The 25,285-nt window shown below is 45.2% G+C and overlaps 1 protein-coding gene, 1 long non-coding RNA gene and 1 pseudogene across 4 annotated transcripts in view; 2 read left to right on the forward strand and 1 right to left on the reverse strand.

Moving 5' to 3' along the window:
* Window positions 1-5,398, forward strand: part of LOC132542807 (tetraspanin-31-like) — a 50,571-nt pseudogene extending 45,173 nt beyond the window's left edge.
* LOC132542810 (uncharacterized) overlaps window positions 1-25,285 on the forward strand; it is a 383,400-nt gene that overhangs the window by 295,528 nt on the left and 62,587 nt on the right. The window lies entirely within an intron of this gene.
* On the reverse strand, window positions 20-23,370 carry SYNC (syncoilin, intermediate filament protein). 3 transcript variants are annotated; one of them, XM_060205786.1, is made up of 5 exons: window positions 22,881-23,155; window positions 8,060-9,293; window positions 2,875-2,999; window positions 547-687; window positions 20-511 (listed from the first exon to the last, which is right to left on the reverse strand). In XM_060205786.1, exons 1-4 carry the CDS (start codon window positions 22,931-22,933, stop codon window positions 663-665), a joined length of 1,437 nt encoding a protein of 478 aa, XP_060061769.1. In that variant the 5' UTR covers window positions 22,934-23,155; the 3' UTR covers window positions 20-511; window positions 547-662. The 3 variants fall into 3 exon arrangements, with proteins under 3 accessions (XP_060061769.1, XP_060061770.1, XP_060061768.1); XM_060205787.1 differs by lacking the exons at window positions 20-511; window positions 547-687; window positions 22,881-23,155 and adding exons at window positions 2,614-2,699; window positions 23,181-23,370; XM_060205785.1 differs by lacking the exons at window positions 20-511; window positions 547-687 and adding an exon at window positions 2,614-2,699 and having other exon boundaries at window positions 22,881-23,154.

Genomic DNA, 25,285 nt, shown 5'->3' on the forward strand with positions numbered 1-25,285 from the left:
AAGACATAATACATTTGAATCAGGTGCACAGACTTAGTCTTTATAAAATAACATCTTTTTGAAGTTTGTTTCTAAAGGACTATATAGACTTTGAAGAATATCAAGGCAGTGTGGCAGAAAGACTTTTAAGGCAAAATTTAAATTTGGAAAAGGTGTTTGAACCTTTTCTCATAGAGAAGTCAAGATTTTCCCCACACACACACACTGGGACCTGTATTTAGAGATAAAGTAAGTTTTTACGTCTTAACACTTACGGCATAAAGTAATTCAAATTGTAAATCTATATAATAAAAACTCAGTTGTCTTTTTTGACCCATTTTGGGCTTCAAAAAGTTTTTGGTTTACATCAACACCAGGCAAGATACATTTTTCATAATACTACAACATGTGTCATTGCAGTCATCCTTTACTCCGTGTGCATGAGCTGCTGAAGGATAGGATGCCCATTTTCCTGTTCTTCTGCATTGACATCAGTATTGGTTGCCAGGAGTTCAGCGATGATATTCTGCCTCCAGCCAGTTCTAGAATCTTTTTGAAAAAAACAGGCCAGCCAGTTGTAACTTTCTCAGGGTGAACTGCCCTGGAACTCCCTTTTCACTGGAAAAAAGTATGTCATACTTGGTGATCGCTTCCTTAAGTCTTTTTGTTTCTGGGCTGCATATTCAGCCATATGTTTCTAAACAGCCCCTGTAAGTTGAAAAAAGGGGGAAAAATACATTTTCTGTGACATGGAAATAATAGTGTAGGACTTAACATTGAAGTTAATGCAGGCTGTGTTGGGGAACGATTGCTTGGGTGGCATTTACATATGTGCAATGGTTACTTTCTCTAATCAGCGGTGCATAAAGTACAGTTAAAATTTTGTTTAAAAAGCATCAGTTATGGGTTGAGGAGACAGCATAATGGCTATGCAAAAGACTTTAATGCCTGAGGCTTTGAGGTCCTAGGTTCAATCCCCAGCACCACCATAAGGTGAACAGTATGAGCTGGTCTTTCTGTATTTTTCTCATTAAAAAGTAAATAAAAGGGGGTTGGGCAGTAGCGCAGTGGGTCAAGCGCACGTGGCACAAAGTGCAAGGACCAGTTTAAGAATCCCGGTTCGAGCCCCCAGCTCCCCACCTGCAGGGGAGTCGCTTCACAGGCAGTAAAGCAGGTCTGCAGGTGTCTCTTTCTCTCCCCCTCTCTGTCTTCCCCTCCTCTCTCCATTTCTCTCTGTCCTATCCAACAACATCAACAACAATAACTACAACAAGGGCAACAAAAGGGGGGATGGCCTCCAGGAGCAGTGGATTCATGGTGCAGGCACTGAGCCCCAGCAATAACCCTGGAGGCAGAAAAAAAAATAAGTGAAAGGGCTAGGCGGTAGCACAGTGGGTTAAGTGCAGGTGGTACAAAGCACAAGGCATAAGGGTTCCAGTTCGATCCCCCAGCTCCCCACCTGCAGGGAGGTCACTTCGCAAGTGGTGAAGTAGGTCTCCAGGTGTCTCTTTCCTCCACTGTCTTCCCCTCCTCTCTAGATTTCTTTCTGTCCTGTTCAACAACAGCTATAACAACAACCACAAAGGCAACAAAATGGGAAAAGTAGCCTCCAGGAGCAGTGGATTCATAGTGCTGGCACCTAGCCCAAGCGATAACCCTGGAGGCAAAAAAGGGGGTCGGGCTGTAGCACAATGGGTTAAGCACACATGGCATAAAACTCAAGGATGAGTGTAAGGATCCCGGTTAGAGCCCCCAGCTCTCCACCTGCAGGGGGTCACTTTACAAGCGGTGAAGCAGGTCTGTAGGTGTCTTTCTCCCCATCTGTGCCTTCCCCTCCTTTCTCCATTTCTCTCTGTCCTATCCAGCAACAACAACATCAAAGAACAACAATAACCACAACAATGATAAAAACAAAAAGGAAAATATTTTTAAAAAACATTTAAAAAATAAAAAAGCACCAGTTATATAGGAAATTACAAATAAAATTTATGGAGACCTGTCTAGTATTTGACACAAACTGCTTTAATCATTTATCAAGAGAATCTAAAACGACCAGCAAAATAGCTCGCCTGGATAGTGCACTGCTTTGCCATGTGCATACCCCAGGTTCAAACCCAGCCCCCACTGCACTGAAGGACATTTCAGTGCTATGGTCTCTCATTCTCAGAGAATCTAGAAGTTAGAGAATGAGAATATACTGTAATACAAAATGGACAAGTGTGTTCCTTGCTTATGTATTAAACCTGTCCCTCAACCTATAAACAAAGTTCTCTGACATTTTTCGTGACTGTTAAAGATTCCTTTGGCCTTGGCCTCCCTTGTCAAAGACTAAATTAAGCCTAACAATATTCTGCTATTCTAGGGAGACTGAATAAAAAATGGGTGGGTTAGGATAAGGTGAGGAAAGACTGCAGGGTCTATATGTTTTATCCTATCACAGAATTCTTGGTGATAAATTGTGTCATGTTTTTTAGTCCTAGAAATTAAAACATTCCAAGTACATCCTGAATGCTTGAAACAATTAGAGACTAAATGACTGGTCACTAGACATTTTTAGTTTGGTTAGGCATTAGTATTTGCTAAGTTAGGAAAGCAGTAATGACATTTTAATAGTAATAGCACTATTATACCCACAAGAGTCAGCTTGAGATTATGCCTCAGTTCCACCTCCCTGTGAAGTGGGAGCAGTACTCTGTTCCAGACTCTCGGGTAGCATGGCCCTTAAAAAAAACAAAAACAAGAAACCATTTTCCATCTGTTCATGGGTACAAATACTTTGATAGGTGTTTCCCAAATCATTTCTTCCACTGTTAAGTGAAATTTACCCTGAATAAGTCTGCCTGCCCCACCACTCCCTCATCAGCATTAGAGATTCAGATAGCAGCAAAAACTAACTTATAAGTTGAAAGCTCTTCAGTAAGGTTGGTCCTTAGCTGCTCCATCTCTTTGTTCTTCTGTTGCTGGAGTTGCACTCCACTTCTTAGTTGCCTCTGTCGCTCTTCCATTTCCTCTACCTGTTCCTGCATAAGAAGGTGAAAAGCATTTCTCATGAGAGTGAAAACTGGGACTTCGCAGGCTGGTGAAATAGTTCGCGTGGATAGTGCGCTGCTTTGCCAGGTTGGAGCCCTGCCCCCAAAATACTGAATGAAGCTGTAGTCTCTGCCTCTGTGTCCCTGTCTTAAACAAAAAATCTGATATGCTCCTTTTTTTTTTTTTTAAATAATTTTTTATTTATGAGAAAGGAGGAGAGAGATAGAACCAGACATCACTCTGGCACATGTACTGCTGGGAATCGAACTCAGGACCTCATGCTTGAGAGTCCAAAGCTTTACCACTGCGCCACCTCCCAGGCCACTTTTTCTTTTTTTTTTACCAGAGCACTGCTAAGCTCTGGTTTATGGTGGTGCAGGGGATTAAACATGGGACCTTAGCATTGTCTTTTTTTTTTAAATATTTATTTCCTTTTGTTGCCCTTGTTTTATTGTAGTTATTGTTATTGTTGATGTCATCATTGTTGGATAGGACAGAGAGAAATAGAAAGAGATGCGGAAGACAGAGGGAGAGAGAAAGACACCTGCAGACCTGCTTGTGAAGTGACTCCCCTGCAGGTGGGGAGCTGGAGGCTTGAACCAGGATCCTTACACCCGTCCTTGTGCTTTGCACCACATGCGCTTAACCCGCTGCGCCACCACCTGACTCCCTGAAAGTATATTCTAAAAGAGCAATGAGTTCACTTAAGATTTTGAAGAATAACAAGATAGGGTTTGGGCACATACTATTACTAGAAGGATCTAAATACTCTGTTCTGAATCATCACAGGTATACATACAGCACATCAGTCAATCTGCAGTGTTGACACTGGCTGAATCTGTTTTCAACTTCCATCAGCACTGTCAGAAGCTTTTGGTGCCTATCCATGCTTTGGCATCGCACAGGTGTGGCCTCAGCTATCTGAAGGAATGCTTCCGTACTTTTGCCCCAATTCCCAAGCTTCTACTAGCAAACCTGTCATTTTGGGAAAGCACAAAAATACATGTTTGGAAAGGCAAGCCTGCACCATCAGTGATAAACTGATGTGAGAAGCTGTGGGTTGCGGCGCACCTAGTTAAGTGCACACATTACAGTGCACAAGGACCCAGGTTCAAGCCCCTAGTCCACAACTGCGGGGGAGGGGAGGGAGAAGCTTCATGTCTTTGACGTCTGTCCTCTCTCCATATATATATATCCCTCTTCCTTCTTGATTTCTCTGACTATTCAAAAAATGATACCAACCGGACTTCCCTGGGCAGATGACCTCACCAGTGTGTCTTGAAGCCCTGCCTCTCCAGAGCCCTGCCCCACTTACAGAAAGAAAAGAGACAGGCTAGGACCTGCCAATGCCCGTGTTCAGCAATTACACAAACCAGACCTTCCACTTTCTGCACCCCATAATGACCCTGGGTCCATACTCCCAGAGGGATAAAGAATAGGAAAGCTTTCAAGGGGATGGGTGGGAGATGGAGTTCTGGTATTGGGAATTGTGTGGAATTATACCCCTCTTACCCTATGGTCTTGTCAGTATCTCCATTTTATAAGTAATTTTTTTAATAATGAGAAAGGAGAGAGAACTTAAAAAAAATCTCTACAATATCTCTGTCATATCAAGTGATTTTAAGTTTTTTTTTTTTTTTTTAATCAGAGCACTGCAGCTCTGGGTTATGGTGGTACAGGGGACTGAGCATGGGACTTTGGAGCCTCAGACACAAGAGTCTGTCTGCATAACCATTAGCAATGCTGTCTACCCTCTGCCCTAAATTTTTTTTTTTAATTTTCTTTATTCCCTTTTGTTGCCCTTGTTGTTTTGTTGCTGTAGTTGTTGTTGTTGTTATTGATGTCGTAGTTGTTAGATAGGACAGAGAGAAATGGAGAGAGGAGGGGAAGACAGAGAGGGGGAGAGAAAGACACCTGCAGACCTGCTTCACCGCCTGTGAAGCGACTCCCCTGCAGGTGGGGAGCCAGGGCTCGAACGGATCCTTATGCCAGTCCTTGTGTTTTGTGCCACCTGCACTTAACCTGCTGAGCTACAGCCCGACTCCCCCCTAAATATATTTTTAAAAGAGACAAAAATGATACTCCAAAGATGCCAGACTATAGTCTGCTATTAACTGATGTGTACTCTGAACTCCAATGGCAATGATAAGTAAAGCATGCACTCTGTCTCCTGAAACTTCATAGCATAAAGGTTATGCAAAAAGTTTGAGGGTCCAAGGTGTCAGGTTCAATTAAACTGAGAGTTCACTTCCCCTGGGAAGGAAGGGAGGGAATGAATTTAGTTTAAGGTGGGTATTGAGAGTGAGTACGAGTAATAGAGAATGAATTACTGCTCCTTCCTCCTGCTCTACTGTAATGCATGTTAATCCACATGAAGAGAACACGGAGATGTTTGGAACTGTTGGCAAGGCTTGGTTCAAATTACTCCAACTCACTGGACCTGAGCTTCCTCATCTATAAACAAAAAAAGTGACAATATAAACAAGGGCAACAAAAGGGAAAATAAATGAATTTTTTTAAAAAAGTGACAATGTGGGGCAGAGGAAACAGCAAATGGTTATGCAAACAGACTCATGCCTGAGGCTGCAAGGTCCCACCCACTGAACCACCAAAAGCCAGAACTGAGCAATTCTCTGGCTAAAAATACATATATATATGACTTGTAGAACTATGAGGAGAAATTCAAGTGAGATAACATGTAAAAGTGCTATGTGTTCTAAAAATGCAGATAAATGAGTGAAGACCAGCGAAGAACGAGCAAATGACTGCCCAAGAGGTTCTGGACTCAAGCATGAGGTTCTGAGTTCAATCCTCAGCAACGTATGTGCTAGAGTGATGCTCTGGTTCTCTCTCTCCTCCTTTCTCATATACTTTAGTATATTTCCAGACAAGGAGCTAACTCAGTATAGTGCACACGTTACCTACCATGTGAGGCCTTGGCTCCCTGGTCATAGGTCCAGTACCACATGAGAGCACAGAGGGAACACCATGGATGATGGAGTAGTACTGTGGTGTCTGTCTTCCTTCTGTCCCTGTATCTCCCTCTCGCTTTTATCTTTCTAGAAAAATTAACAGAATGGGGACCCAGTGGTGGCACACCTGGTTGAGTGCACGTTACAATGTGCAAGGACCCAGGTTCGAGCCCCTTGTCCCCCCCGCAGAAGGAAAGCTTTGTGAGTCCTGAATCAGTGTTGCAGGTGTCTGTCTCTCTATCACCCCTTCCTCTTGATATCTGGCTGTCTCTATTCAATATATAAAAACAAGAAAAAAATTTTTTTTAATTAACAGAATGAAAAACATGGACCTAGGTAGTACTGTGGGAGGCCTTGGGTTCACTTCCCTCACTGCATTTTAGAAAAAAAGTGTTTTGGGGAGTTGGGTGGTAGCACAGCAGGTTAAGCACACATGGTGTGAAGTTTAAGGACTGGCATTTCAAGGATCCTGGTTCAAGTCCCTGGCTCCCCACCAGCAGGGCGTCGCTTCACAAGTGGTGAAGCAGGTCTGCAGGTGTCTTTCTCTCCTCCCTCTGTCTTCCCCTCCTCTCTCCATTTCTCTCTGTCCTATCCAACAACAATGACATCAATAACAACAATAATAACCACACAATAAAAAGGGCAACAAAAGAAATAAAATTTTAAAAAGGGAGTTGGGTGGTAGCGCAGCAGGTTAAGCACATGTGACACAAAGCACAAGGACCGGTGTAAGGATCCCGCTTTGAGCCCTTGGCTCCCCACCTGCAGGGGAGTCGCTTCACAAGCTGTGAAGCAGGTCTGCAGGTGTCTATCTCTCCCCCCTCTTTCTTCCCCTCCTCTCTCCATTTCTCTCTGTCCTATCCAACAACGAAGACAGACAATAATAACTACAACAATAAAAGAACAACAAGGGCAACAAAAAAGGAATAAGTAAATATTTTTAAAAAAAAAAGTGGTCTGGGAGGTGGTGCAGGGGATAAAGCATCAGACTCTCAAGCGTGAGGTCCTGAGTTCAGTCTCAAGCAGCACATGTACCAAAGTGATGTCTGGTTCTCTCTCTTCCTATCTTCCTCATTAACAAAATCTTTAAAAAAAAAAAAAGGGGGGGGTGAGGGAGACAGTATAGTGGTTATGAAAAAAATCTTTGTGGTCTGGGAGGTGGCACAGTGGATTTTTTTTTTTCTGCAGGGTTATAGCTGGGGTTCGGTGCCTGCACTAGGAATCCACTGCTCCTAGAGGCCATTTTTCCCATTTTGTTGCCCTTGTTGTTATTGTCATTGCTGTTGTTGGATAGGACAGAGAGAAATGGAGAGTTGGGGGAGAGAAAGACACACCTGCAGACCTGCTTCACCACCCATGCAACAACCCCCCTGGGACTGAACTGGGATCCTTATGCCGGTCCTTGTGCTTCTTGCCATGTACGCTTAACCCACTGTGTTACCACCCGACCCCCATTGTTGAACTCTCAAGCCTGAGATCTTGAGTTCAATCCCCAGCAGCACATGTACTAGAGTGATGTTCTTTTCCTCTTACCTTCTTCATGAATAAATAAATATTTTTAAAAATACTTTCTGTGGTCTGGGAGGTGGTGCAGTGGTAAAGCTTTGGACTCTCAAGCATGAGGTCCTGATTTCGATCCCCGGCAGCACATGTGCCAGAGTGATGTCTGGTTCTATCTCTCTCCTCCTATCTTCCTCATAAATAAAATCTTTAAAAAACAAAAAATACTTTCATGCCTGGCTCCGTTGTCCCAGGTTCAGCCCTCACCCCCATACACACACCATCATAAGCCAGAGCTGAGCAATGCTCTGGCAAAAAAAAAAAAAAAAAAAAAAAATGCTTAGTGGAGCTCAGGACTTACAGGATTGAGGCTCCCAGTTGAAGCCTCAGAATCACATATACTAGAGTGGTATTTCACTTGAGAGAGGAAAGAGAACCAGAGCATTACTCTGGCAAATGTGACGCCAGGGAGTGAATCTGGGACCTCATGCTTTTAGGTTCAAAGCTCTAGCCTCCCAGCTTGCAATAATTTTTTTTTCTCTTCTTTCCAGTGCACTTAACACGCCTGCTGGGCCTACCCGGTACTGCTGCACCTCCTCGTCTCGTTTTTGCCTCACAAGTGTGATCTGGTCCTCCAGATTTCTGTTTTGCAAGTGGAGTTGCTGGGCCTCTGCTTGCAATGGTCTCAAGGCCTCTCTCATCTCCTGGATCTCGGCCTGAGTTTTCTGCAGAGCTTTGGCCGCAGCGTCTTTCCTCTGTAGGAGCCGCAGCAGCTGAGGCTCATATTCCTCCTCCAGATCCTGGCGGCTCTCTGCCATGAGGTTCTCAAACTGGGCAGAGAGGCGTCTGCTCTCCTGGAGAAAGTGGCCATCACTCTGGGCCGGAGGTGCCTCGAGCTGTTGCCGTAGCTGTTCCTTCTGCTTCAGGCAGGCATCCTTGAGCTGGGCCAGTTCCTCTGAGAGGTGGGCTGCCCGTGTAGTGAGCACTTCCTGGAAGTCGGCAAACTGTGCCACATCCTGCCTGCGGCATTCCAGCTGGTATTGGTAGGCCACACATTCCTTGGTCACCTTGAATAGCTTCTGCTTGACCAGCTGGATCTCCTCCTTTAGCCCATCCCTCTCCAGTTCTGCTTGGGCATGGAGTTTGTAGGCAGCCTGGATGTCCTGATGGACTTGCTGGACTTCCTGCAAGGCTGGTTCCCGGAGCAACACCAGCTCATGGATCAGCTGGTCCCTCTCTTCTTCTAGCTGGGCCACAGCCTGGACACACTCCTGGAAACGGCACTCCAGCAATTCCAGGTCCTCTAGGCTCAGGTTCTCCTCTGCGCTAGGGCTAGACCCAGCCCTGGGGTTCTCCTCAGGATTAGTTTTCTCCTCACTTGTGACCGTCTCTCCCCCATAAACATTCTGCTCTGGGCTTGTGGCTGTTTCTTCTGCCTTCTCTGGTTCTTCCACAAACTTTATCTCCTCTGGTTCTATACACAGCCTCTCTGTTTTCACAGTCTCCTCCACAAACTGTATTTCTGGTTTCACAGTCTCTTCTACACACAGTGTCTCCTTTGGTTTCACAGTCTCCTCCGCAAACAGGGTCTCATCTGGCTGCCTGGTCTCCTCAATAAACAGTGTCTGCTCCGGCTTTTCATTCTCTCCCATATACAGTGTCTCATCAAAGTCATCTGTGTTTCCCAGGAAGAGAATGTCCTCTAAGTTCAAAGTCCCCTCCAATGATAGCGTAACTTCTGGATTGGAGGTTCTCATTTCATTCAGATATTCTGTGTTCTCCTGAAGAGAGTTGGTCTCTGCTCTTGTTTCCCTGAAAGATAATTTATTTAAAAAAATTTTTTATCTTTACTTATTGAGACAGCCAGAAATCAAGAGGGAAGAGGAAGATAGAGAGGGAAAGAGACAGAGAGACACCTGCAGCCCTGCTTCACCACTTGCAAAGCATTCCCCCTGCAGGTGGCGATAGGAGTTTGAACCGCGGTCCTTACACATTATAACGTGTGCTCAACCAGGTGTGCCTCCACCCAACCCCAAAGATTTTTTTTTTTAATTTCTTTACTGGGGGATTGATGTTTTATAGTCGACATTAAATACAATAGCTTGTACATGCCATAATTTGTTTTTTTTTTAGATTTACTCATGTATTTATTTATGGAGGGGAGGAGAGAACCAGAGCTTCACTCTGGCATATGTGATGCTGGGAATCAAGCATGGGATGTCATACTTGAGAATTCAAGGTTTTATCAACTGCCACCTCCAGGGCCACAAGAGAAATCAACTAAAGTAAGAGGGCAGTCACTAACTATCCCAGGGTGATTCATGACTCAAGCCATCAGACTACAGGTCTCAGAGGGCATTCTTGACCTCCTTCTATCCATCACTCCAGCTGTCCCCTGACAACACCCCCACAATGTCAGTGCCTAGTCTCTACTTATATATATTTCCAAGGTCAGGAAATGCACACATTTTTTTGGATTTTTTTTCTTTTTATTTCCTTTTGTTGCCCTTGTTGTTTTATTGTTGTAGTTATTATCGATGTTGTTGTTGTTAGATAGGACAGAGAGAAATGGAGAGAGGAAGGGGAGAGAAAGATAGGCACCTGCAGACCTGCTTCACAGCCTGTGAAGTGACTCCCCTGCAGGTGGGGAGTCAGGGGCTTGAACCGGGATCCTTACGCCTGTGCTTGTGCTTTGCGCCACATGCGCTTAACCCCTGCACCACCGCCTGACTCCCAGAAATGCACACTGAAACAGCTACCATTAGTTCCACTATCATAAGATTTTTTTTCACTTTTTTAAATATTTATTTATTTATTTATTCCCTTTTGTTGCCCTTGTTTTATTGTTGTAGTTATTATTGTTGTTATTGATATCGTCATTCTTAGGACAGAGAGAAATGGAGAGAGGAGAAGACAGAGAGGGGGAGAGAAAGAAACCTGCAGACCTGCTTCACTGCCTGTGAAGCAACTTCCCTACAGGTGGGGAGTCGGGGGCTCGAACCGAGACCCTTACACCAGTCCTTGCCGTTGTGCCACCTGCACTTAACCCGCTGTGCTACCACCTGACTCCCCGTAAGATATTTTTTATTGTTTATTTTAATGAGAGAGAGAATCAGAGAGAAAGATACACACAGAGACTACTCGGCACTCTCAGCTCTGGTTTATGCTGGTGCTGGCAATTCAAACTGGGGCCTTGGAGCCTCAGGCATGAGAGTCTTTTGCTAATTTTTTTCTTTTTTTAACCAGAGCACTGCTCAGCCATAGTTTATGGTGGTGCCAGGAGCTGAACCTAAGACTTTGGAGACAGAAGCATCATTTTATTATTATTATTAGTGATTTAATAGTGGCTTATAGGGTCAGGTAGCAGCACATGTATTACCATGCACAAAGACCTGAGTTCAGATTCTGGTCCCCACCTTCAGGGGAAGCTTCATGAGTAATGGAGCAGTGCTGCTGGTATCTTTCTGGCTCCTTGCCTCTTACCACCTCCATCTCTCTCTTTCTCCTCCTCCATTGTTCTCTCAAAACAAAAGTCTTTTTGCTTAAAGATTTTATTTATTTATTTGAAAGGTAGGAGAGAGAGAAAGAACCAGACATCACTCTGGTATATGTGCAGCTGGGGATTGAACTCAGGGCCTCTTGCTTGAGAGTTCAGTGCTTTATACACTACACCACCTCCTGGACCACCTTCCCTGCAGTTTTTATATGGACTTGATCCTTTTTTCTAGAATCAGAGGCCAGAGCAATAGCTCAGCAGTTGATAATTGGACTTACATATCTGAGGCCCTAAAGACCCCAGGTTCAGTTCTAGACACCAACATATTCCAGAGATGAGTAGTAGTCTGATATATATATATTAAACAAACAAAAATTTAAAGGGCCAGGAGAATAGCTCACCCAGTAAACATTTTACCATGTGTCAGGACCTGGGTTCTAACCTCTAGTCATGACATGGGAACACCACACAAAGAGGAAGCTTCAGTTTTGTGGTGTCTCTGCTCTCTGTGTCTCTCCCTCTCTGTATCTCACTGTCTACAAAAAAAAAAAAACAAAAACAGAAAGTTCACTGGGAGAGATGGAATCATGTAGGTGTGAGGAAAACCCTGCTAGGGGGAAAAAGAAAAAGAAAAAAAGATAGCATAGCAGTAGTGCAGAGGACTTACATTCAAGGGGTCCCAGGCTTGATCCCTGGCACCAAGAATCCGATACCCAGAGATAAAGGAAGACACACACACCATAGCAGCGCAAAGTCTCCCCCAGTGGTGGGGCCAGACTTGAACCTGGGTTGTATATATGACAAACAGATAAGCTATCTTGTCAGTCCCACTTACCAATTTGTCACCAGTGCATGACTCAGCTCTGGCTAATGGTGGTGCTGGAAAGGGGACCTTAGAACCTTAGGTATGAAAGTCTGCTACGGGGTGGAGCTAGATAGCTTAATGTTTATGCCCGAGGTTGCATAGTCCTAGATTCAATGCCCTGCACCACCATAAGACAGAGCTGAGCAATGCTCTGGCAAACAATAACAAAAAAACAAAAAAATAAAAATAAATTCTGTTATGTAAACTGTTATGCTATTCCCCCAACCCTCTTTTTTTTTTTTTTTTTTAATTCAATGTCAGAAATCCAAAGTCATGGTTTCATGGTTATATTCTGCTGAACTATCTCCCCAAGTCAATTTTTGTTTAGTAAGAGTTAAGGAAAACACAAAAATCACTGCTTCACCATCCATGTACTTCCACTCACACCACTCCCCTGAGGGCAGGGAGTAAACCCAGGGCCCCACTCATGCAAGGCAGACACTCCACTGCTGAGCCACACCATGACCTTTGAGCTCTAGATATCTCAACTCCAAGTTCCAAATAAAGATTATTTTATTTAGGGCCAGAGCAACAGCGTAATGGTTATACAAATGACTTTTATGTCCGAAGTTCTGAGCTCCTAAATTCAATCCCCAGCACCATCATAAACCAGAGCTGAGCAGTGTTCTGGTTAAGCTGAGGAGAAAGAAGAGGGAGGGGGCTGGTGAAATAATTCAGTTGGATAATGCACTGCTTCAATATTAAAGAAAACTTCAGGGGTGGGGGTAGATAGCATAATGGTTATGCAAACAGACTCTCATACCTGAGGCTCCAAAGTCCCAGGTTCAATCCCCCCGCATCACCATAAACCAGAGCTGGACAGTAAAAAGGAGGAGGAGGAGGAGAAAAGAAAACTTCAGTATTGCTGTCTTTTTCACTTTCTCTCTCTGCTTCTTTGTTTCTATTTAAAAAGAGAGAGAGAGTGGGGCCTGGTGGTGGGTCACCTGGTTGAGTGCACACAGCACCTTCTCAAGAACCCTGCTCCCCAACTGCAGGGGAAATACTTCATGACTTCATGAACGGTAAAGCAGGTCTACAGGTGTCCATCTTTCTCTCTCTCCCTCTCTGTCTCCTCCTCTTCTCTCAATTTCTCCTGTCCTTTCAAATAAAGTAAAAAAAAAAAAGAAAGGAAGGAAGAAAAGAAAAAATGGCAGTTGAAGGTAGCATAATGGTTATGCAAAGAGACTCACCTGCCTGTAGCTCCAAAGTCCCAAATTCAATTCACTGCCATAAACTGGGTGGTGCTGTTAAGTGCACATAGTACTAAGTGCAACGACACACACAAGGATTCAGGTTCGAGCCCCCAGCTCCCCACCTGCAAGGGGGTTGCTTTATAAGCAGTGAAGCAAATCAGCATATGTCTCTTATGTCTCTGTCCCTCTTTATCTCCTGCCTCCTTTTTCAATTTCTCTCTGTCCTATCCAATAAAAATGAAAAATGGCCTCAAGGAGCAGTGCCAGCACTGAGCCCCAGCAATAACCCTGGAGACAAAAAAAAAAAAAAAGTGCAAGGACCCAAGTAAGGATCCCAGTTGGAGCACCTGGCTCTCCACCGGCAGGGGAGTCACTTCACAGGCGGTGAAGCAGGTCTGCAGGTGTCTATCTTTCTCTCCCATCTTCCCCTCCTCTCTCCATTTCTCTCTGTCCTATCCAACAATGAAGACAGACAACAATAACTACAACAATAAAACAAGGGCAACAAAAAGGGAATAAATAAAATATTTTTTAAAATTTTATGAAAAAAAAAAAAAAAAGGCCACCAGGACTATTGGATTTGTAGTGCCAGCACCAAGCTCTTGGTGACAATAAAAAGAGAAGGGGGGTGGACAGCGAGTTAAATAAAAAGAGAAGGGGGGTAGCACAGGAGGTTAAGCTGCTTCACGTGGTGTGAAGCCCAAGGACGGGTGCAAGGATCCCAGTTGGACCCCCGCTCCTCACCTGCGGGGGTGGGGGGGGTCACTTCACAGGTGGTGAAGCAGGTCTGCAGGTGTCTGTCTTTCTCTCCCCCTCTGTCTTCCCCTCCTCTCTCCATTTCTCTCTGTCCTATCCTACAGCAAGGGCAACAAAAAAATGGGGAAAATGGCCTCCAGGAGCAATGGATTTGTAGTGCAGGCACCAAGCCCCAGCGATAACCCTGGAGGCACAAAGAGAAAGAGAGAGAGATGCAAGTTTCCTCCAATGCAGTGGGGGCCGGACTTGAACCTGGGTGCTAAGCAGAGCAGAGCAGGCACACTGTCCAGGTGAGCTGTGCTGCTGGCCTGTTTGTGTCTAGTGTTCTAGCCAATGTGTCATCTCTTGGGTTGCAGCACTTTATTTTTCATTTTATCGTTTTTTCATTTTTTTAAAGTTTTCCTTTCTTTTATTAGATAGGACAAAGAAAAATTGAGAGGGATGGGGAAGGTAGAGAGTGAGAGAGAAAGACAGACACCTGCAGCCCTGCTTCACTAATCCTTAAGCTTCCTCTCTGCCTGAGAGGTGGGGAGGAGGACTGGGGCCTTGAACCCAAGTAGGTCCTTGAGCGTTTTCATTAGTTGAGGCAGCACTGGTTTATAACATTGCATATGTTTCAGGAGTACAGCTTTAGACTACGACATGTGTAATAAGCATTTTAGTTTATTAACTTATTCTCTGCTTTTGCCTTTGCTGGGGCTTCACTTGCTCTGGGCTTACCTTTTCAGACAGAAAGAGAGGTAGAGGGAGTCGGGTGGTAGCGTGGCGGGTTAAGTGCAGGTGGCGCAAAATGCAAGGACAGCGGGAGGATCCCGGTTCCAGCCCCTGGCTTCCCCAGGCTCCCCACCTGCAGGGGAGTCGCTTCACAATCAGTGAAGCAGGTCTGCAGGTGTCTTTCTCTCCCCCTCTATGTCTTCCCCTTCTCTCTCCATTTCTCTCTGTCCTATCCAACAACGATGACAACAATAAAACAACAATGGCAACAAAAGGGAATAAATAAATATTTAAAGAAATTTTAAAAAATAGAAAGAGAGGCAGAGAGAACCATGCAGTGGTGCACCTGGTAACGTGCACACATTACCATGCACAAACAACCAGGTTCAAGCCCCAGGTTCTCACCTACATGAAGGAAGCTTCACAAGTGATAAGACAGTTATAGGTGTTTCTCTGTCTCTCCCCTGATCTCTGTCTTCCTTCTCTCTCAATTTCTCTCTGTCTCTTTTGAAGAGAGATATGTATGCTTGCAGAGATCTGGAGAGACAGCATGTGGTTATGCAAAAGACTTTTGTGCCCGAAGCTCAGAGGTCCCAGGTTCAGTTCCTAGCACTACCAGAGCTGTGCAGTACTGTGGAAAAAAGAAAAAGAGGAGGAGGGGGAGGAGGAGAAGGAAGAAGAAGAAGAGGAAGAAGAAGAAGAAGAAAGAAAGAAAAGGGGAAAGGAAGAAAGAAAGAAAGAAAGCAAAACAGAAGTAAAGGAGAAAGAAAGCCAGAGTGGTTCAGAGGTAGCACAGTGGCTAGAGGGTTGGATTTGAAGGCATGAGGTCCCAGGGGCCTGGAGGTGGTGTACCCAGGTAAGCACTCATACCACTATGAGCAAAGATTTGCGTTTGAGCCCCTGCTCCCCACTTGCAGGGGAAACACTTCATGAGCAAGGAAGCAGGTCTGCAAGGGTCTATATTTCTCTTCCCCTCTCTATCTCCCCGTCCCCGTCCTGTCAAATAAAAAAAAGAAGAAGGGGAGACTGAGTGGTGGTTGAGAACACACATTATAGGGCTCAAGTTCGGGCCCCCGGCCTCCATCTTCAGGAAAAAGCTTTTTGGGTGGTATAGCAGTTCTATCAACCCTTCCCTCTAGGTTTCTGACTGTTTCTACCTAGTATATAAATAAATATAATTTAAAAAGGAAAAAGGGGGCCAGGTGGTGGCGCACCTGGTTGAGCGCACATGTTATAATGCACAAGGACACAGGTTCGAGCACCCGGTCCCTACCTGCAGGGGGAAAGCGTCACAAGTGGTGAAGCTGGGCTGCAGGTGCTGTCTCCTTCTCTATCTCCCCCTTCCTCTCAATTTCTGGCTGTCTCTATCAAAGAAAGAAAGAAAAATAAAGAAAAAAGAAAAAGAGGCCCTAAAGCAACCAGAAGGACAGAAATTACTAAAGTTAGGGCAGAAATAAATAACATTGAGAATAGGAAAACCATACAAAAGATCAATGAAAGTAAATGTTGGCTCTTCGAAAGAGTAAACAAAATCGACAAACCTTTAGCCAGACTCACAAAACAAAAAAGGGAGAAGACCCAAATAAATCGGATAGTAAATGAAAGAGGAGATATCACAACAGACACTGCAGAAATTCAACATATCATGCGAGGCTTCTATGAACAACTATATGCCACCAAGTTAGAGAACCTGGAAGAAATGAATGATTTCCTAGATACCTACCAACTTCCAAAACTAAGTAAAGAGGAAGTGGATAATATGAACAGGCCCATCACAGCTAATGAAATTGAAACAGTTATCAAAAACCTCCCCAAAAATAAAAGTCCTGGACCAGATGATTTTACAAATGAATTCTACAAAACTTTCAAAGAAGAACTAATACCTCTACTTTTAAAAGTCTTCCAGAAGATTGAAGACACTGGAATACTCCCTGCCAGCTTCTATGAAGCCAACATCACCCTGATACCAAAAGCAGACAGGGACACAACCAAAAAAGAAAACTACAGACCAATATCTCTGATGAACATAGATGCGAAAATATTGAACAAAATTCTAGCCAACCGGATACAGCAGTATATCAAAAAGATTGTTCATCATGACCAAGTGGGGTTTTTATCCCAGGCATGCAAGGTTGGTTTAATATACGTAAATCAATCAATGTGATCCACCACATCAACAAAATCAAGACCAAAAACCACATGGTCATATCAATAGATGCAGAGAAAGCCTTTGACAAAATACAACATCCCTTTATGATCAAAACACTAAAAAAAATAGGAATAGATGGAAAATTCCTGAAGATAGTGGAGTCTATATATAGCAAACCTACAGCCAACATCATACTCAATGGTGAAAAACTGGAAGCATTTCCCCTCAGATCAGGTACTAGACAGGGCTGCCCACTATCACCATTACTATTCAACATAGTGTTGGAAGTTCTTGCCATAGCAATCAGGCAGGAGCAAGGAATTAAAGGCATACAGATTGGAAGAGAAGAAGTCAAACTCTCCTTATCTGCAGATGACATGATAGTATACATGGAAAAACCTAAGGAATCTAGCAAGAAGCTTTTGGAAATCATCAGGCAATACAGTAATGTGTCAGGCTATAAAATTAACATTCAAAAGTCAGTGGCACTCCTCTATGCAAACACTAAGTTAGAAGAAATTGAAATCCAGAAATCAGTTCCTTTTTCTATAGCAACAAAAACAATAAAATATCTAGGAATAAACCTAACCAAAGAAGTGAAAGACTTGTATACTGAAAATTATGAGTCACTACTCAAAGAAATTGAAAAAGACACAAAGAAGTGGAAAGATATTCCATGCTCATGGGTTGGAAGAATTAACATCATCAAAATGAATATATTACCCAGAGCCATCTACAAATTTAATGCTATCCCCATCAAGATCCCAAGCACATTTTTTAGGAGAATAGAAAAAATGCTACAAATGTTTATCTGGAACCAGAAAAGACCTAGAATTGCCAAAACAATCTTCAGAAAAAAGAACAGAACTGGAGGCATCACACTGCCAGATCTCAAACTATATTATAGGGCCATTGTCATCAAAACTGCTTGGTACTGGAACATGAACAGACACACTGACCAGTGGAATAGAATTGAGAGCCCAGAAATGAGGCCCCACACCTATGGACATCTAATCTTTGACAAAGGGGCCCAGACTATTACATGGGGAAAGCAGAGTCTCTTCAACAAATGGTGTTGGAAACAATGGGTTGAAACATGCAGAAGAATGAAGCTGAATCACTGTATTTCACCAAATACAAAAGTAAATTCCAAGTGGATCAAGGACTTGGATGTTAGACCAGAAACTATCAGATACTTAGAGGAAAATATTGGAAGAACTTTTTTCCGCATAAATTTTAAAGACATTTTCAATGAAACGAATCCAATTACAAGGAAGACTAAGGCAAGTATAAACCTATGGGACTACATCAAATTAAAAAGCTTCTTCACAGCAAAAGAAACCACTACCCAAATCAAGAGACCCCTCACAGAATGGGAGAAGATCTTTACATGCCATACATCAGATAAGAGTTTAATAACCAACATATATAAAGAGCTTACCAGACTCAACAACAAGACAACAAATAACCCCATCCAAAAATGGGGGGAGGAATTGGACAGAATATTCACCACAGAAGAGATCCAAAAGGCCGAGAAACACATGAAAAAATGCTCCAAGTCTCTGATTGTCAGAGAAATGCAAATCAAGACAACAATGAGATATCACTTCACTCCTGTGAGAATGTCACACATCAGAAAAGGTAACAGCAGCAAATGCTGGAGAGGATGTGGGGTCAAAGGAACCCTCCTGCACTGCTGGTGGGAATGTCAATTGGTCCAACCTCTGTGGAGAACAGTCTGGAGAACTCTCAGAAGGCTAGAAATGGACCTACCCTATGACCCTGCAATTCCCCTCCTGGGGATATATCCTAAGGAACCCAACACATCCATCCAAAAAGATCTGTGTACACATATGTTCTTGGCAGCACAATTTGTAATAGCCAAAACCTGGAAGCAACCCAGGTGTCCAACAACAGATGAGTGGCTGAGCAAGTTGTGGTATATATACACAATGGAATACTACTCAGCTGTAAAAAATGGTGACTTCACCATTTTCAGCCGATCTTGGATGGACCTTGAAAAAATCATGTTGAGTGAAATAAGTCAGAAACAGAAGGATGAATATGGGATGATCTCACTCTCAGGCCGAAGTTGAAAAACAAGATTAGAAAAGAAAACACAAGTCGAACCTGAAATGGAATTGGAGTATTACACCAAAGTAAAAGACTCTGGGGTGGGTGGGTGGGTGGGGAGAATACAGGTCCATGAAAAATGATGAATGAAATAGTGGGGGTTGTATTGCTAAATGGGAATCTGGGGAACGTTATGCATGTAAAAAAAAAAAAAAAAAAAAGAAGTAGAAACGCAAAGCAGAAAATGACTGAGTTTGGAGTATGGCACCAAAGTAAGAAAGCAGAAGTATACTAGAGTTTGCAGTGAGTACCTCCCTAATACTTCCTCTCCACTTTTCCAAGCTTTGGGTCCATGATTGCTCAACAATTTGTTTGGCTTTGTATGTTAACTCTCTTTTCAGTCACCAGGTTCCAGGTGTCATCAGGATGCCGGCCAGACTTCCCTGGATTGAAGACCCCACCAATGTGTCCTGGAGCTCAGCTTCCCCAGAGACCCATCCTACTAGGGAAAGAGAGAGGCAGACTGGGAGTATGGACCGACCAGTCAACGCCCATGTTCAGCGAGGAAGCAATTACAGAAGCCAGACCTTCTACCTTCTGCAACCCTCAATGACCCTGGGTCCATGCTCCCAGAGGGATAGAGAATGGGAAAGCTATCGGGGGAGGGGGTGGGATATGGAGATTGGGCGGTGGGAATTGTGTGGAGTTGTACCCCTCCTACCCTATGGTTTTGTTAATTAATCCTTTCTTAAATAAAAAATAAAAAAATAAAAAAAAGAAAAAAAGAAAAAGAGGAGGAGAAGAGAAAAAAAAATACTGCTAGGAGCAGTGGATTCATAGTGCAGGCATCAAGCCCCAGTGATAACCCTGGTGGAAACAAAACAAAACATGAGAGTCCCTGATGTTCAGGTGTGTTTTTTCTCTCTCTTTCTTTTCTTTTCTTAAAGATTTTATTTATTTATTCATGAGAAGTGATAGGAGAGAGAGAACCAGACATCACTCTGGTACATGTGCTGCTGGGGATTGAACTCAGGACCTCAGGTTGAGAGTCCAAAGTCTTATCCACTGCGCCACCTCGCAGACCACAGTTTTCTCTCTTTCTACCTCCCTCCCTCTTTCCCTCCCTTTCTCTCTCTCTAATTAAAAAAAAGAAAAAAGAAAGCAAAAGAAAATAAAGTTTTGGGTGGAAGTAGATAGCATAATGGTTATGCAAAGAGACTCCCTTGCCTGAGGCTCCAAAGTCCCAGGTTCAACCACAGCCCCACCACCACTAGCCCTAGCTGAGCAGTGCTCTTGTTAAAAAGGAGGAGGAGGAGGAAGAGAGGAAGAAAAGAAAGTACAAGACTCTGAGATCAATCCCCAGCATCAAATGTGTCAGTTATCCTGATTTTTCTCTCCTTCCCTCTCTCTCACATGTTAACAATTACTTTTTTGAAAAATAAAACTACAAAGAGGGAGTCGGGCGATAGTGCAGCGGGTTAAGTGCACAAAGCACAAGGACCCGCGTAAGGATCCCGGTTCCAGCCTCCGGTTCGAGTCCCGGCTCCCCACCTGAGGGGAGTCCTTTCACAGGTGGTGAAGCAGGTCTGAAGGTGTCTGTCTTTCTCTCCCCTTCTCTGTCTTCCCCTCCTCTCCATTTATCTCTGTCCTAACAACGACGACATTAATAACTACAACAACAAAGAAAAACAACAAGGGTAACAAAAGGGAAAATAAATAAATATTAAAAAATAAATAAATAAAACTACAGAGAGAGAGAGAGACTAAAACACTGGCGCTTCCTTCAGTATACTCTCTTTCTCCCTCCCTTTCTCATTAATTAAAAAAAAAGGGAAAAAAAAGAAAATAAAGTTTTGTCAGGCTTGAACCTGGCATAGCAGGTGCACTACACAGGTAAGCTATTTTGCTAGCCTTTATTTCATTCATTCATTCATTCATTCACTCATTCACTTTGCCAAAGCACTGCTCAGCTCTGACTTATGTTGGTGCTAGGGACTGAACCTGGGACCTTTAGTGCCTCAGACATTAAAGTCTTTTCATACTGTTGAATGTAAAACATTAATTCCGCAATAAAGAAATAAATAAAAAAGTCTTTTCACATAACTATCACACTATTTTTCCAGCCCTATTTTATTTTTTAAGAGATATATTTTTTTATGAAAGAGAAAGAGAACTGAGTGCTACCCAGGCACATATGCAATAGAAGAGAGCAAACCTGAGGCCTCCTGCAAGTCCTGTTCTCCTAAATGATTCCCTGGTCGCGATATGAACATTTCATGTGAATACTCACTCATATCATACTCAACTATCACCCCCATTTATAGGCGAGGAAAGCAAAGTGTAAACAATGGTTCCATGACCCACTGAATGGTGAAGCCTCAACACAGATGTCTGTCTAGCCCCAGAGCTAGAGCTCCTATTTACCACTCTTAGGAAAGACACAAGGTCTATAAGAGGTGAAACAACACGGGCATGTGTAGTAGTTTGGCACATAGCACTCAAAATATATATCTAATTCAAGTTCAATCCCCATCACCACCATAAACTAAAGCTGAGCAAGACTCTAGTTTAAAACAAATATATATTTTATTTTTTTAATTTTGTTTATTTATTAATGAGAAAGATAGGAGGGGAGAGAGAACCAGATATCATTCTGTACATGTGCTGCTGGGGACTGAACTTGGGACCTCATGCTTGAGAGCCCAGTGTTTTATCCACTGTGCCACCTCCCGAACCACACTGGCATGTGTCTCCCAGTAGTGAATTTCATCAGGCCAGGTATAGTTTTTCTCTCTAGATCACAGGGTGGGGCTCTCTGGAAGGCAGGCAGAAAGCAATGGGGATCCAAAAAGGAAAATTGCCCAAGGTCGAGAGGCAAAGCTGGAAGTAGAACCCAGGCCTTCTGACTTGCCCACAGGGCTGTTGCCACACACTGTGTTGCCTCAGTCCCCACCCTTGCTGCCGGGTTTCTGCCAGGTGCTACCCTCATACAGTTGCCTCTCTGTTGGAGTGTGTGAAGGGGGAGAAACTAATCATTGGAATCCCAAAGGCAAGGCAGCCAGCTCACAGTGGCCCTTGACCTCAGGCTTCCTTGGACATCAGATAGCCTATCTCTCATTCTGTCCCTGTCCCCAGACTCCAGCAGCTCCCAATTCTGTCCATCAGGGCTGTAGTTGGGCGTGTTGGTGACAATGTGCCGGCCTGGGCTGATGTGTACCTGACTGTGTGTGTGCAGATATGGGTGAATATGTGGCACACTGTGCTCAGACTGTGTCCTGTGTGAAGAAGGGGTGGGGCGGAGGGGGGGCAGTGTACCCACCACTTGGTACACTGGAAGTCCCAAGACCACAGTCTGACCTGGGACTTCAATACTCCCTACTCAAGCAAGCTCTTTAGCCACAGGTCCCTTCCCCTAGCCACTGGCTGCTTGTGTGGAGGAGAGAACCTCTGGTCCAGAGCCCCTGCCCAGCCCAGGCTGCCACGGCTGTGACTCAGTCCACCACTCTCCTCCCACTCCCATCCCAGGCTCCAACAGAAAGAGGAGAGAATAAGCTGCCTAAACAGACTCTTAACTAAGCTGGCAGCTGCCCAGCCTTGCACCAAGTGTCCTCGGCTCAGAGAATCCAGCACAGGAGGCTCTCTTCTCCAGCTGATATTAGGGGTGAAGAATGAAAGAAAACTAACAGGGCAGGGGTGGAAAGGGCTTAGGGGACTGGGTGCTTGATGGTAGAAAAGGACCTAGGTTGGGGGTGACAGTTTTGTAGACACCTAAGGGGGGAGTGAGAAATTGTACCCATGTCGACAACAATACTGTAAACATTATTAGCCCCCCCCAAGTAAGATGATTAAAAAATAAATTATTAGTTTCTTGTTATTGTGCCACTATGGAGCAAGTGGCATTGAACTATTGGTGACGACTATTCTGAAAAGGCTAATCCTAACCCTGCCCCTGGAGGGCGGGGATGATTTAAAAGCTACGGACAAAAAGAGGTGGTGGGCTCCCCAACTCCACTGCTGGGGTGACTGCGCCGGCTGCCCCACCCCGGCCGAACCGCCCCCCCCACCCCCAACCCCACCCGCGTCAGGGTGAAGGTGCTGGGCCCCGGCACCCCCTCCCCAAAGGGGCGGCGACGCGGGCCTAGGCCAGTCCTACCTCGCGGCCTGGGCGGCGCCGTCCCCGCCGAGCCGGGGCTCCTGGCTGGCCATGGCTGCCGACCCCGACCCGGCCGAGCCGCGTTATTAATAGCGGCCCCGCGGGCAGCGCGCTCCGCGCCCGCGCCCCGCCAGCTGCACCGACACCGCTTGGCCCGCGCTCCTGCTCGCGGGGGAGGGAGCGGCCGCGGGGCCGGGAGCGGGGGGAGCGCTGGGGGTGGGGTGGGGTGGGGTGGCGGGCGCGTCGCGGTTCCCAGCCAGCCGGCCCTCCCAGGTCTTCTCCAAGCTTCTTACTTCCCACCTTCGCTTCCTGGGTTCCAGCTATTGGGGGGACGAGGGGGTGGTGGTGTTTGCAACCTCCCGGGTGCATTTCTTGCCCAGCCGGCCCGGGGGTGCCTGCAGAGGCAGGGATTGGGTGGCGCACGAGGTGGGACCCCGCACCCCTGGCGCCAGGGTCAGGGGAGCCCCAGGCTCGGCCCCCAGCATGGTGGGTGGCTGACGCGAAGGATGGCGGCCAAGAAGGTTAGCAGCCCCACCCTGCGCGTTTAGGGACACTCAGGCTGGGTTAAGGGCGACCGGAGAAGCTTAGGCCTACAAGGTTGAGTCCGTATTTCACACCGTTTTCCACCCCCACCCCTACGAGGTTGTGTGGGTCTCTCCACTGCCACCAGCTGTCACCCCGTTCAGCCCTGTCCCTGGGTGGCCTCTCCCCCCCAAGTCCTTGGACCAGCAGAGTCAGGGTCAGCCTTTAAGACCTTTACTCCCCAAAGGACACACTAGGCTTCTTCTCCCAGCCCTGGGCTTCAGGCATTCTCCCTTCTGGTGCCTTTTTCCCACTGAGCCCCTTTGTCTGGAGAGATCTTGGACTCTGTCTCAGAAAAATGTTGTGCTTCAGAAGCCAGAGGCCGGCTGGGTGCTTAATCAGAAAGGCCTTGAGGATAGGATGGGGGGTGGGGTGGGGAGACCACCCTGTGTGTGGTGATCAGGGTGCCGGCTTTGGGCTGTATGAGCCATGTGGTTGTATGTGTAAAGTGTGGAAGGGGGAGTGTGGGGTTGGGTGTTCATGTGTGAGGCGCAAACAGTCATGTGGACTGGCGACTGTGTAATCAGAAAGTATGATAGTTATGCCTTTATCCGAGTGTCTGCGTGGCCAATTATAATGGCTGTGCTGTAAAGTGTGTCTGTGGTCCCATGTCACCTTCTGTGCCTGTGGGTGACTGGACCGTGGGGTTTATGGGTGTAGAGGAGTGCTCACAAACAGAAGTATGGGGTGTCTGCTGGGACTGGGACCTGAGCATGTGTTTATGAATCCTTGTGTTTGAATGTGCTGCTGACGGTAACTGTATATTTATATCTCTCTAACACTGGGGCGTGGTGGTGGGAGATTAACACTCAGGGCAGCTAAATACACCCTTGTAAGGTATGCAGGAGAAAAAGTTGAGGTTTGGAGGCTGCTGGTCATTTTCTGACTTACCCCTGAAATATTCCAGGGGTGGAGGCTGGCAGAGCCTCAACTGCTGGTCATTTGACAGCTGCTGCCAGTCCGAGATGAGGGGCAAGGGCCAGGCCTGGCAGCAGTGGTGTTTGCTGTGGGTGCTAGGCAACATGCAGCATGGGTGGCATTAAGAAGGGCTGTCCCTTCCCCTCCACCCCCAGTCTAAGAGCAATACCCAAACTAAATTCCGGACCCTTCCAAGTTTCCCGAATCTCTCCTTTTCTTTCTTTCTTTCTTTTAAAAATGGTTTATTTATTTATTTATGAGCAAATGAGAGCAAGAGAGAGAGACATCAGAGCATCGCTCTGGTACATGTGATGACAGAGATTAAACTCAGGACCTCATGCTTAACAGTCCAACATTTTACCCATTTTGCCACCTCCCAGGCCACCTAATCCCTTCTTTCGATCAAACATGAATGCCCCCATGGTTCCAGAAAATTCCACCTCCAAGATTTTGTTCTTGTTCTTGCTACTTCAAACACCCTCCCCAGGTCTTCAAATTCTAGTTCTCTTCTCCAGGTCTCAGCATGTTTTGCAGGTCTCCTTGGAAAGTCCTTCCCTAATGTGTGTAACAGCAACATCCATCCATTCATTGTTTATCTCTGTCACCTTTCTTTTTTTAATTGAGGACTTTTTAAAATGTGCTATTTATTTATGAGAAAGATAGGAGGAGAGAGAAAGAACCAGACATCACTCTGGTACATGTGCTGCCAGGGATTGAACTCAGGACCTCATGCTTGAGAGGCCGATGTGCTCACTGTGCCACCTCCCAGACCACCTACCTTGTTTATTTTCTGGGTTTTTTTTTATTTTTTATTTTTTGTCTCTAGGATTATCTCTGGGACTCAGTACCTGAACTACAAATCCAGTGCTCCTGCAGCCTTTTTTTTTTTTTTTAATAGGACAGAG

This window comes from Erinaceus europaeus, chromosome 13 (genome assembly GCF_950295315.1).
Source record: "Erinaceus europaeus chromosome 13, mEriEur2.1, whole genome shotgun sequence".
Taxonomy (NCBI): Eukaryota; Metazoa; Chordata; class Mammalia; order Eulipotyphla; family Erinaceidae; genus Erinaceus; species Erinaceus europaeus.

Excerpts from the sequence above, each read along its gene's own strand:
- SYNC (XM_060205785.1), bottom strand. The coding sequence starts at position 22,933 with ATGGCCAGCCAGGAGCCCCGGCTCGGCGGGGACGGCGCCGCCCAGGCC. Across the intron at positions 3,000-8,059 it reads AGGAGGTGCAGCAGTACCGG|GAACAGGTAGAGGAAATGGA; the intron begins GTAGGCCCAGCA and ends CTTCTTATGCAG. Across the intron at positions 2,700-2,874 it reads GAAGAGCTTTCAACTTATAA|GGCCATGCTACCCGAGAGTC; the intron begins GTTAGTTTTTGC and ends GTTTTTTTTAAG.